General features: G+C 37.4%; 1 protein-coding gene across 1 annotated transcript in view; it reads left to right on the top strand.

Annotated features, from left to right (window-relative positions):
* The window catches only part of adam12 (ADAM metallopeptidase domain 12), a 184,790-nt gene that overhangs the window by 25,646 nt on the left and 145,249 nt on the right, over positions 1-13,895 (top strand). The window contains exons 2-3 of the mRNA XM_036592898.1: positions 6,812-6,921; positions 12,486-12,559. Coding sequence (XP_036448791.1) covers positions 6,812-6,921; positions 12,486-12,559 — 184 coding nt within the window. The remainder of the gene's footprint in view (positions 1-6,811; positions 6,922-12,485; positions 12,560-13,895) is intronic.

The raw sequence follows: 13,895 nt of genomic DNA, 5'->3' as shown, positions 1-13,895 counted from the left end.
GTGCATTCCTTCCGTGATTGATCACTCTAGAGAACACATTTCCAAGGCTCCATAGTCCAGTGTGGCATGTTTTACACCACTCCAGCCAACACTTGCCATTGCACATAGTGATCTTAGACAAAGTGCACCTATTTGGTAAGTAGACCTAATAAAATGAACAGTGAGAGTAGAAACAAAGAGATGTACTCAGTGAAGTGGGTGGTATGTGTACGATATAGATTAAAAAGTTGAAATCTGTACTTTAAACAAAATTTAAGTAAAAATGGCCTAAATTAATAAGCTGTGAGAAATAATTAATATCAAATTACAGCATGCTTTTCTTATGGTTCCACAGTTCTAAGGGTTAACAGTGCAATACATCCTGTTGCATATCCCACACACTAGTTGCACTTGTAGTGCCTAATACACTACAAAAGTGCTTGATTTGAGATACAGTTATCGGCTCAGAATGTGCCGCGCTTGAGGAATGAGTCCACTAATGTGCTGAGTGCGCTGATGTGCTGAGTGCATATGAGCTTAATATAGCATGAGCAGTTTTTCAAACCATATGCTCACATCATCTACCATGACGTATTTATGAGCACTGCCTCACATTTTCTCTCCTAATCTTGCCTGCTTGATGCAAAACAGCAGTGGAGTTTGGCTGGAAATGGGCACCTTAAAATGCATGCAACACTTGAATGTCCATGTTTGCAAAAGCCTGTGACCTAAATTGCTGGCCTAGCTGTTGCTAGTTTAATATTTGGGTCAGTATTACAGTAATATTAGGCCTTATGCTTCTTGCAGTATGTTATGTCATATACAAGCTTAGGATGTTGCAGAGCTAAAAGAGAGAATAAGCTTGACATGTTGGCCAGTTGGTCAAGCCGATTTAGGTACTGACAGATATCAATTTTGTCCATAGTATTGTGCGAAAATCTTAGCTCACATGGGAAAATATGATTTAAAGCTGTTTATGTTTGCAGTAAGTGTTTATTTGCTTGTAATTGCTTGTATTCGTTTCTGTATTTATTATTCGGGAGCTTTAAAACTGGAACCTGTTTTTGAGCCTCAAATTGGAATCTTGTTTTTCCAGCCAAAGGTATTAAAGTTCAAATCTGACCCGTACCCAATCACTCTATCAGGCCCGGATGGTGCTAAATTTAAGATTTAAAGCCAACCTAAACCCACATGGACCCACATGTTGGCCTCTTTTTTGCCAGTGTCTTACCACTTTTTGTTGGTGGTTAATTTGCCAACCACAGCATTGAGAGATCACATTATTAATGGAGAACGGCAGATTAAAGGACAGAAATGGTGGTGTGGCCAAGGGTTATTGGTCCAAAAAGATAAATGAAAAATAAAGTAAAAGGCAGAAACTTTTGTTTGCCTATGTTAGGTTAAACTATTTTCTCAGGTGGTCTTTTGCACAGTACATTATACTGTAAACATATAAACCTGTACCCAGTTTTACATGGCTTACTGGAAATTTACATGGGAGACAGTCAATTTCTTGTGTTTTTATGTTTTTGTCCAGTTTGTAGTTCTTAGTGGCAGTTTTTGTAGTTTCCATTTAATACAGAAGCCTTCTCAGTGCATTATGAGTTACATGTTACATAAGTGATATAATGACTACATTTGTGTGTTGTTCACATTATTTAGCCTCATTTCATATACATGATAACCTATACTGTACAAGGTAGCCTGTTGGTCAGTTGCAGCCAAGCACAATAGAAGTTGCTCTTAAGTTATAGAAATGTGTAATGGAAGGTTGGAACCGCCGGCAGGTCCTGGCCATTTAAAGGGTTAATGCTCTTTGTCTAACACAAGCAATGTGTCTAGCTTTATTTTCTGTGCCAAGAAATTGCAAGACAATGCAAGAGATCTTTCAATATGACAAATCTGACAAACACTTGATAGTTTTATTGCCATTTCCCCAAAATTCATCTAAAAGGAATGGCACTTTGTAAATGTTCGGATGAAAAAGTAGAGGAAGATTGATGTAGAAGGAGATGGAGTGGAAGTAATTGTGTACATCTGTGGTGTGTGTGTGTGTGTGGGTGTGAGAGAGCGAGAGAAGGGGGGCACTGTATCATCTTGCCTGGTTCAGAGCTGTTGTACTTTTGTGTTGTATTGTATGCTTTTCATTTATAATGGATGTGGTAACACAGGGTTTTAGAGGCTGGAGCTGTCTATCGGGGCATAATGCACTCACCAAGCGGAGAGGAGGCCGAACTTTGATTAGCCTGAAGTAATGACGCAGGTAGAAATTTATTTTGAAGAGTGTTGTTCATCACTGCAGATACGAGCCCTGTTTGCAGTGGTATTACAATAGATAACTGAAGAACACTTTTTTTGACATACAGTGAAAAACGTAATGCATTGTTTGGCAACACTTTTAATGCCATTTATTTGTACATCATTTATATGTGGAAATGTGTATGTTTGAAACAATGAGTTCGATGCATTACCTTTTTCAGGTTTACTGGCAGGAAACAGTAAAGGGCCTGTATTCTCCATTTATTTAAACCCAGGCTGTTTTTGTTACTGTGCCTTTTAGAGATGTGGGTAACACTTTATAATAAGGGCACATGAACTGGCAGTAATTAAGGCATTTCCTAATGAATAACTAATCAGAAAGTAATGAGTCATTAATCAGGAACAAATTAATAAGTCATATATTAACAACCACAAGACTAAATTACTAACGCATGTACGAATGAATGAAGATGAAGGTAATAAAGGCTTTATTCAGTGCCTGAATTTATTAGGAATTCATGTGTTAATTAAGCATACAAAAAGAATGTTAGTACATTGGCAAACTGCCAGAAGCTCTGTTAGTTTCATTCTATTCATGCAATTTATGATTACCTATGTCATACTGCAATGTCATACTGTTACAACAGAAACATAAACTGTTGTATGTTTAATAAACAGTAAACTAGTTTATTTACTGAAAATAGGCAATTAATTAAAACTGTGAATTATCTTAATATATGCCACAGTTATTCTGAGAAATACCACCTTCAGAAAATGAAAATGTGTTTCCCATTATACATCTATTATTCTTTTTAAAAATTTGCTATATCTAAATGTTTTATTAATGGAAACACAGCATTTTGCAATGTAACACTTCAACTGTTTCCGCAGCTGGAAATAACTGCTATTTTTCCTCGCCAGTAAATGGCAGTAATTGCGTTAAATGCTATATATCAAGCGGCCATAGAGTCTTGAGTGAATATCTCTAGTACAACGTTTAAGAGAAGCGAATGAAAATAATTGAAATAATTAAAAAAAATTCAATATTTCTCTTTTCGCCTTTTTGCAATATTTCGCATTTTTCTTACTTTTAAAGGTGAGTTATGCATATGCATACTGTATTATATACGTAATTTACATCGCTGATATAATATTTACATGTGGTATTGTTGTCTGAGTGTTGTGAGTGTTGTGCCTCACCTCTTTTTAGCCTAAGGTGTAAAACATGCAGCTGTTATCTGTGGTGAAACAGAACGGATTTGCAGGAACTATTATTTCTAAATTCGTTGTAAAGTAGCTTAAATATTTGGTTTGGTGCTTAGTTATTTGCAATAAACCTTTTTGGTTTTAATAGTAAGGTGTTTGTGTTTCTCACAAGCGTTTCATCAATGTCATGTTTTCATATGTCATTTTGGTAAGTAAAATGATTAACCCCTGCTATTTTATTAGCTCATGAACTCATCATGAAGAATTAGTAACCCTATGTAATCAGTAATAAATTGTGATTCGCTCATCACTTTCAGGGGCACAAACATGAATTCACTATGAAGAATCAGTATTTAATGAGTAATAAAGTGTGATTGGTCAATCACTTTACTTTAGGGGGCACAAACATTATGAATTCATCATGAGTTATCAGTAATCACTGCTTTCTTTATAGTGAATTGAGAATTGACACTGCATGGTTTTGTATTTTTCTCACTCTGACACACCTCAACCAGCACAACAGGAGCTTGTAAATTAGCAGTTGACTTCAATTAGGTGTACTAGATCTGGGAAAGCACACATGACCCCAGGAGAAAGACACTCCAATAATTAACTCATTTCTGAGTTCTGTGGTAACTGTAGGCTAAACCATTCCCTCATGAGGCACTGTGTATCAATACAGGAGTTAAAACATGTCATATTATTAACATGAAAGATGAATTAAAACTATGGCAGCTGTCACAAATGAGGACTAGTTGCAAAACAATGTCAGTGTAAGCTTTTTAGTAATTTTAGTAATTTAGTCTTGTGGTTGTTAATATATGACTTATTAATTTGTTCCTGATTAATGACTCATTACTTTCTGATTAGTTATTCATTAGTAAATGCCTTAATTACTGCCAGTTCATGTACCCTTATTATAAAGTGTTACCGAGATGTGAATTTTGGCAAATTCTTTTGACCAGTAACCAACCATTATTAGTCACTAACCGTTAACCATTCATTTACAATCACAGAGATGACCACTGAAAACATCAAACTTTGCACTGCGTTTTATGTAAAAAAGGCTTTAGGCTTTATTGAATGAAAAAATGCTGCCTAATGTAACACATATGACAGTGATGTAGTCTACTTACTTACATTTACCACATATTATTGGCCCAAGTTAACAATCGGCCTGACTGGGGCCAGCTTGAAGTTCATGTGCATAGTTTGAACCACCTAAAGTCAGTAGCTTGAAGCTTTTAAGCTTTTTATCTTGGGGCTAACTGGGCTAGCTGTTAGCAGACAAACACATTTGCAGGTTATAGCTAAAGGCTACCCTCAACAGAAGCAAAAGAGTCGGTTGTAGCCTTCCTTAGCACTTTGTCATGTGGCTAAATAACCCACTCAGTTTTATTGAGAAACATATCCACAAGTGTCAGTCTGCTATACAGGATGTTGGCCAGTATGCAGAAGTTGCTAGCCTCAGCAGCTCTTGATGCAATGCATCACACTTTCTCCCTCAGAACATGTACAAAATAGTTGGATGTTTTCCTTATTTAATGCTTAGGAATGTTTTCTGCTGATATGTTACATCATTGTACTTGTGCTACAGCTGAACTTTAAAACAGCATTATATAGCTGATCACATCCCCTTCTTGCAAAAAGGGGTTCCATACAACAATCTTTTTAGCCACATTCTTCAGCTCCAACATGTCTGGATGTTGGGGTCGAACCTTTGCCTGGATATCACTGTGATCTGTAGCTACTGTAAATTGTGTCAACAACATTTAGGATGGTATCATCTCTGATATATGCCTTTATCAGTGGGTTTGGCACTGTTGGATAAAATGAAGTGGAGTCAAGGAGTCACGCTTCAGGTTTGACTCCAGAAAATCCACAGTTGGGCATCACAAAGTATGGCTACTGGAACAAGTTGCTCTCTTGCGCCCTCATGCGTACAAATCAAAAATGGTCCTCAAGTGGAATGAAAAACCCGCCTATATCAATTGTTCAATCAATCGTTGTGCCTTCAAGACTGATATATGTAATGATAAAACACTTCATCTGCCTATTTCAATACTGATGTTAACACACCTTAGTCTACTTTGCCTTGTTTTTTCCCCTTGGGCAGAATCCCTGACACCATCTCAAAATCTCAATCCCTGACACCATCTCCATTACTGTATTAGCTCAAGTAAAGTGAGTTGGATGTACCTTCAGAGGGGCGAGGGATTGACCTGATGCATGTTCCTTTTCAAATCTGGGAAAAAATGGGGCAAATCTGTTTATAAGCCACAGCAGTGAACTACTATAAAAAGCTTAATATTTCAAAACTGTAACGTACTATTTGCTGGGATTTAGGTTGCAGACAACTCCATCAGTTATACATGACTGTTCATCCCTTTATCACTTTACTTAGCTAGTTTGTCAGTTGGCATGCTAAAGGCTACACAGCAAACAGCAACAAAAAACAGCATTAGACCACAGCCCTGCACCAAAGTTCGAGACAAAGCAGTTATTCATAAATGTTATGTAAATTATGTTCAACCTTCTCAAAAGCTTTGCACTGCGAAGTTTACATGGATTGCACATTAGCTCACTGAGGCTATCCTGCGAGTGCATTCTGTTTAAAAAATCCATTCCTCACTATCGCTTCCTCACCTACTGCCACGAGTCGCTACTTTTATAACATAGATGTGACAAACATCCAAGTGGCGAGTCAAAGTAGGCAAGGGCATGGTAAGTACAGCATTGAAATGGGAACCTTTTAACTTTAACATGAGTGGGCCGAGTTACACTGCTGTACATAGAGTGCATAGATTGTTTTTTTCATGACATCACAAAAGCAACTGTTTCTGCAGCTTATTTTCCGTATATGAACTGCATGTACTGTGGAGTGGTATGTTTTGAAACAATATACTATATCAAACTCAAATAAATGAGGAAAATTCTAATTTACATGATATGGGCCCTTCAATATTTCTTTGATTTTATGATATTATAGTTATGTGGCATGCCTGCTATTTGTCAGGGTAGAAGTCAGAGGAGAGGAAACAGAAATCTTGGTGCAGAATAGCAAACTAGCCAAAAAAATGAAATATGCACGTGCATCTATATGCATATATGCACGTCTTTTCATGTACATCTATGAATTTTTAGTGTCATTTTGCTTTCAAGTTGCTATTTTTCTGCAGTTTACTGAGGGGGTGATCTTTGCTTCTGCCATCAATATGACAATCTTGATTTAAATCAGCTTCGGTGGCTTGGTTTTTTTAGCACCGTCATTTTTTAAATCTTTTTTGTTGGTTGGCATCCAATCCAATTCATTAGATGTATCAAATGCAAAGCTAGCAGTTATATTTCGGCTGTGTTTCTTTCGCAGAGAGGCGTTTGAGGAGTGCCGTTACGAAGCTGGAACACTACCACTCCACGGTACCACTGCTTCTGCTGGATGAAAATGAGCGCCAGCCAATCAGCTGGCTCCACTCCAGGGTAAGGCGAGTCTGATGAATGCTGAAGTGTTACGCCAGTGCCTTGTGTGTTCAGAGGTTCAGTGAGTACACACAGGCTCTCAAGAGCTATAATTCATGTAAAACTGAAAGCCTTTTAAAAGCATTCAGTATGCAGGGTGGACTGTGTGAGTGTGTATGTGTATGTGTGTGTTTGTTTTTGTGCACTTTGTAGGACTACTGGAGAAAACTGGGCTAACCTAGATGACCAACAGAATGCTCCTTTCCATTTCCAAACCAAAGCCACTTGTAGTCGCTTAAGTTAGGGTTAGGATTAAGGTCACGGTTAAGCCTATAAAATTCTTATTACTATTTTTCCTCAGAAATCCAATCCAGTATATTCTGCTGATCTGAACCCGGTACCGATAAACATTGATACTGATTTGCCATCTCTACTCATTACATATATGCACTTACATATCACTGTTGTCGAAACAAAACGTCGTATCCCCATTTTTCAGTTTTTGACCTAATTTGAAAATGCCTGTTTTGTGTTTACATGTAATGATGAATGGAACAAAAAAAAAAGACCAGAATTAATTAGAAAAATGTCTGGTTCCATTGGCTTACATTAAAAGTAAAGTGTGTTTTTTCCTTCTCCTGTAAAGTTATCATTTTGGAGATAAGAGGTTTTGTTTCGACAGCAGCGATATACAGTACTGTGCAAAAGTCAGAAGCCATTATTTGTTTAATTTCCATGCAAGACGAACTTTAAATATGAGTTATTCATTTTTCAGCATTGAAGGTAGAAAACATATTAAACCGAGAAAATTACACAGAAGCCTAAAAAACAAAACATAATATAAGTTTCTTGCTTTACAAGCAAAATTACATTTCAATTGTGTGTTGTAGGCTCCTGGGGGAATGAATTTCATGTGCAAAACGGTGTGTCAATTTCAGCCTTTGGTGAACTTTGACATGCAAACTTGTGTCCTTAACCAGTAGTGCTGCTGCTTTTGCTATGTTGACCTCTGAAGGGGCGGCTCTTCAAATAGCACTGAACCACCAAAACGGAGAAAAAACAATAACCATTGTCAAACCTTTTGCCATTTCTTTCCCACTGGCTATAAATAAATACAGGAAGGAGAAATGGCATGTTGCATGTCAGTTGCGAGATTGTATTATTAGCTTAACTTTTGTAGCCTTACTGTTTTTTTTAGATGAGTTAGCTCCATGGCTAACTGCAGCTGTACAAAATTCACCCCATTGCCGCCAACAATAGGTCAGTGTGCGGCACTATACTGCTGTCAGGGCATAATTATTGGATATAATACGCATTTTTCTTTGGTTTTCGCCTTCCTTATGCAACTTAATGAACTTATATTCTCCTCAGAAATATCTCCTGAAAAATAAACTTGTACTTAATGTCTGTTTTGTCTGGAAATTAAATAAGGGTGGTCTCTGACTTTTGTACAGTACTGTGTATATAATATGGAACATATGGATCCCCACTGTGTCCTGAGACTGCATAAAAACAGGTTTGTGTGTGTGTGGGCCATGTTTTTGTGTGAATTTTACATAATTACTCCTCTCTCTGAACCTGTGAACCGCTATCCGATATCTCAGCATAAATGTCTGTAGTTTTTTTTTTAATTAAGCCATTTATCGATACATGCTGATGACACTGCTGACACCAATGTTTTAGATTTATTACATTTAAGCACAAACAGAACTGCTCATCCAGAACACCTGCTAATTATCACATCATTAGATTAGTCCTAATTAGAGGTCAAATCCTAATGTCAAGCCTATTCTGGTATTAATTTATGGCAAATCTCTGCTGATATGAGTGTTATATCACTGCTTACTTTGTTTGGCCTCTGTTTTATGGAGCTCTGTATTCTCTAACATGAACACGTTTGGTCTGAGGTTTCATCACCACTCCAGCAAAGTGAGACCCTTCCTCAGGATCAAATACTGCAGTTGCTTTTCTTATGTCAAACATTTCCTTCATTTTTTTCCAGTAAGAACTCATATTTTGACCCCTTTTTAGATGTGGGTAATGGCCAAAGCCTTCATTATTGACTTCTTTTATTGTGGTGTAGGTTATTTCACTGAAGTGGCTGTAAGTGAAAGGCTGATTTGTAAAGAAAAGTAGAGTGCTGTGTTGGTGAAATGAGCCTCAGGCTTTACAACTGACTGAAGTTATAAAGCTTAAAGCGTGCATTAGACCTCATTAGATGAAATTTGCATTTCTGAGCTCCTGTCCTAAAGTACCCTCGTGCTGCACATGTTAGTGATTTTTTGTGCGATTTGATAATTTAGAGTAACTTTGATGCTCATTTGAAGTAGATTATCAGACATCTGCAGAGAATAAATACTAAGTAAACAAATATAGTTGTTTTAATTGTTTAATAGTTAAAAGACACTAAACAAAACAGTGTGATATGTGACATAGTGAGCAAATCGTAAGATTTGTTTTGTTTAGCTAATATTGTTGACAGTTCCAATTAGTTCTGTTTTATTGCCATTTAGCACACTCTGGAAATTTAAATGTGGAGCTTACTCAGAAAAATATATATAAAGAGAGATAAAGAACATACCCACATATGCACACCCGCATACAGCCACTAATCAGACATGAATCCTTTTGAAGCATTTAAGTTGCACACAGCACCAGGATAAAATCTATCACACAGTCTTTTTCTCAACTTAATAAACTCTCCCTGAACATAAAAGAACAAAAAATCTCATTTACAGGGTGATTTTGATCACCCACAATGTTTTGTGCTTGCAAATGGACTCTATTGGTGTACAGAGATTCAATGTGGGGAAAAATAATCCCAGTGATCCTCTGTGCTGCAAACACAGCTCTTCCCGTTAATAACAGTACACACTCTTGTGCCGGGCTCACTTAGAGCAGGTTTCTACAGTACACCTATAGAAATTCATTAAAGGGGACCTATTATGCTAATTTTTAATGTGCATAATTTTATTTTTGGGGTCTACTAGAATAAATTTACAAGCTTCAATGTTCCAAAAACACATTTTCTCATACTGTACAGCTCTGTTTACCCTCTGTCTGAAATGCTCTTTTGGAGCTCTTGTGTCTTTAAATCCCCCTCCTGGTGAGCCCAGTGTGCTCTGATTGGTCAGCTCGCCCACTCTGTTCTGATTGTTGAGTGCCCTCCTGTTACAAGTTCCACCCCTACACCGCTGTGGCTGTTTTTATAATGCCGTTGGTTCTGCCGTATCAGTTTGAGCCAGAGTCCGATCCTGAAAGTCAGACAGAACAAGTTGGTAGACCTGATCCTCCTTTGCAAGCTAGACTGGAGCAGGATGCTTGTGAGTGGTAAGTTTTATTTTGTAGCTATCTCGTGTGAGGGTGTGCCAAGCTTGCCAGAAGGTGGGCAATAAGGATTGTGTTACGAGATTGTGTCATCTTGTAACAAAGGAAAAGTGCTGGAAGTTTAACAAGCCATTTCAGGAAGCTGAGAAAAGTGGTTTCTATGGGAGAGAGTTACTCCCTCTGGCTTGTACTTTGGGCTTTGTGACTTTGCAGAACATTTACATGCAGAGAAAGCTATTTAACACTCTAAAGGAAAGGGAAAAACTGGAGAAGCATAATAGGTTCGCTTTAAAGTCTTTAACTCACTTTCTGTACAACCCTGAAAAAATACAGATGCATTTGACCTTTCATAATCACTGATATTCAGTGTTTCAATGACCCTTCTAAAATGTTAAAAATATCTTTCTAATGTGTAGTATAGTGTGTGTAATGTATTTAGTAATAACACACACACTAACAGCAGGCCATGTAGGAGGAAAACAGAGTGAAGGGACACAGCACCTCCACACTTTTATTCCCTGCGTGTTCACCCCAACACAACGTGTGTAATATAAATATGTAGGGGGTGAACAGAGTGAAGTATTTGAAAATGTGTTATTTTATATGTTCTTCACAGAAAATGAGCAAAGGCTGAGAAATCTAGGGTTAAAACAATAATAAATAATTTTTCTTTTGGTAAACTTTGAAAATGGGTCCCATAGACCCGAACACCACACATGGTTAAATATGGCAAAAAAAGTGTCCTATTCATTTGCTATTCTATTTATATATTTATTTGAGTTTAACATATTGGAAAAGTATAAGTATAATATTTGCTGTAACCTTTGCACAGGCCATATTTTATGTTTTATGTTAAATTTAGCACATAAGTAATAATTGTGCATTAAAATGTTGAAATTATGTTCTCTGTAGAGGATCTGTTAACGTTTTCACTTAGAAAAACAATGTAATTTGATCAGGGGCGCCCAAACCTTTCCATCTGACTATACATTAGATTTTTGGCTGAGCCATCACTTCAGAAACTGCTCATCGTTCTCAGTCCGCAGTGTTATAGACTGCTCTGTTCATGGTATTCACATCCACTGTTTGTAACAATAGAATGAGTTAAAGAAGTATTCCAAAGCTGTACCAATAAAAAAAATATGAGCTGCTTTCACCGGAAAAAGCCATTATCAATGTTACTCAGAAAGAAAAAGTAGATAATTACAGTGGCGCGTTATCCGGTCAGTCATGTGCTAGTGAGTGATTCACTAATTACCTGTAATGTTGCGGGAAGGGTGACTGTGCCACGCAGAGGCTAAATGGCATAATTAATGCCTATCTAGCTTTGTAGATAGGCCGTAATTCATAGTGCTGACTGTGAATAATGGAACGCCCCAATGAGGGCTGAACACAAAAGCTGAAAGACAAAGCAGACTGTGCTATTTTGACAAAATGCCAAATTAACGTAATGATTCGGGTGTGAAAAACAAAAGGCACAAAGTACGTACGACTTGATTGTCAAGCTCAAACTGCTGTCGGATGACTTGTGATGGGAGGTTGTGTCAAAAATGTTTTGAGAAGCTTCACTCACATTGTTGTCCATGGTGTCAAATTATCCTCAGTTATGCCGCTGTAATTATATGCAGTGCTGGAAATAAACCCTTTCATGTCATGTGCTACGAATATGAATGTAAAGAATTTATTACCAATCTCGTGAAAACGGACATTCTCAGTTAATCCTGTTACTTTACTATGCGTTTTTTGCAATTATATGCATGATTGCTTATCAAGAGAGCTGTACATGCTAATTTGAGCCTATTTAAAATTCTTTATCCCTTTCTATCTTACTGTATCACTCACTGCAATGTGAAAATAGCGTCTCCTGTACGCCCACACAGTTCTGTATGTGTGGTAAAATGGCTTAATAAGTTAAGAAGTTAATATCAGTCCTTAGCACCAGTATAATTTCCACTCTTCATTCCTGCGTGACCTTTTATTAACATTGTCTCTCTACACACACGTTAGCACTGACCCGCTGCACTTTATCATTTGCAAGCACCACATGCTTTTGTGGAAAATGTCACTTGAAGTGCTTCCCATAGACTCTGTGGGGTTTTACACTAGAGTCTGTCACCTCCAAACTCAGGCAAGGTTGGGAAAGTTGTTGCACTGCTTAAAAATAAATCTGCTTTAGGAGCTTAAAAGTAGTAGGAACTTGGCAGGGGAAAAGAACATGAGGTCATGCATTTTGTGTTGTTTGTCTCTTCTTTCCTCAGAGCCCTCCCGCTTCACTGCAGATATTGATAGAGGCAGAAGGTCAGCAGTTGATCCTGTCTCTGGAGAAGAATGAGTAAGTGTATCTGTATCAAGATCCAATAGCACACAGCCGCACACCGTATGAAAAATGATAAAAAGTCTATACACCCAAACGCTCTATATAACACGCAGCCCAAAATGTTTTCCTGCAGAACGTTTAAGGTGCGGATGTACTTAAAAAATCTTTGAGAAGTGTTTTTAACCTTTGTAGTCTACTGCCAGTTTTAAAATGACTGCAGATCACGGACATTTCCAGTGTGGAGTATGGAACATAGAGTGAAGGACGTCCTTTTTAATGTACTGAAGTATCAAAAGTAAAAGTACCATGAATTACTGTAGTTCATATGTTGTATTGTTTTGATGAACAGTTTCTATTAAGGAGACTTTTGTGGATTTAGACATGAGAACACAGTTCAAAAAATGTGCAAACGTTTGTTTAAAGTTGGTGGTATACAGCTATAGCTAACTACATTCTATATTAGTTCATCTGATCATCAACTTAAAGTGGAATTCCACTGATTCCATCATTCGTGTATAATTCAATCACTGACGTAAACAAAGTCATTCAGAGTGGTTTGATGCAAAATGGTTAATTGTAGAGGAACTTAACGACTCTGATTTCTTTACAGTGGTGGGCAGGGGAACCTAGGACAGATTCCTAGAATAGGAAGATCTACAAAGCAAATATGGCTATTTTATTTACTATCCAAAATGACCCTACTTCTTCTGTCTTTTGAGTTTTATAAATTGAATATGATAAAATAGAGGTAAATCTGAAAAAAAGAGTTTTGTTTGGTTACTATTTTGCATACTATTTAAAGTAGCTTTAGTTAAGACAAAAAGATAGGACGTTTCTGTAATACGGCCCCAGTTTTCTCACAGTTCGGAGTAATGAATATTGACATTTCTGTAGAAAGTAGAAGAGTGACAAACAATAGTAAAATTACATACTTTGAGTATGGCTACTCAAAAAAGCACAGCAATGAATCATGTGTACTTCATTACTGTCTACCACTGAGCAAATGTGATATGCAGTGAACTCTAAATATAATGCATATCCATTAATGTCAGTGTATTTGGTACGCTATATGGCCAAAAGTATGTGGACACCTGTCTTAATTATTGAGTTCAACTGTTTCAGCCACACCTATTGCTAACAGGTGTATAAAATCAAGCACATGGCCATGCAAGCTCCATAGACAAACACTGGCAGTAGAATGGGTCATACTGAAGAGCTCTGTGACCATAAACGTGGCACTAAAGGGTGCCACCTTTGCCACAAGACAGTTTGTGAAATTTCTGCCTTGCTAGATCTGCCCCAACCAACTATAAGTGCTATGATAGCAACAACAGCTCAGCCACATACCAGT

The sequence above is a fragment of the Colossoma macropomum genome, unplaced genomic scaffold, assembly GCF_904425465.1.
Source record: "Colossoma macropomum unplaced genomic scaffold, Colossoma_macropomum, whole genome shotgun sequence".
Classification (NCBI taxonomy): domain Eukaryota; kingdom Metazoa; phylum Chordata; class Actinopteri; order Characiformes; family Serrasalmidae; genus Colossoma; species Colossoma macropomum.
Note: the sequence above shows the minus strand (reverse complement) of the source record. Positions and strands in the feature narration are given on the sequence as shown.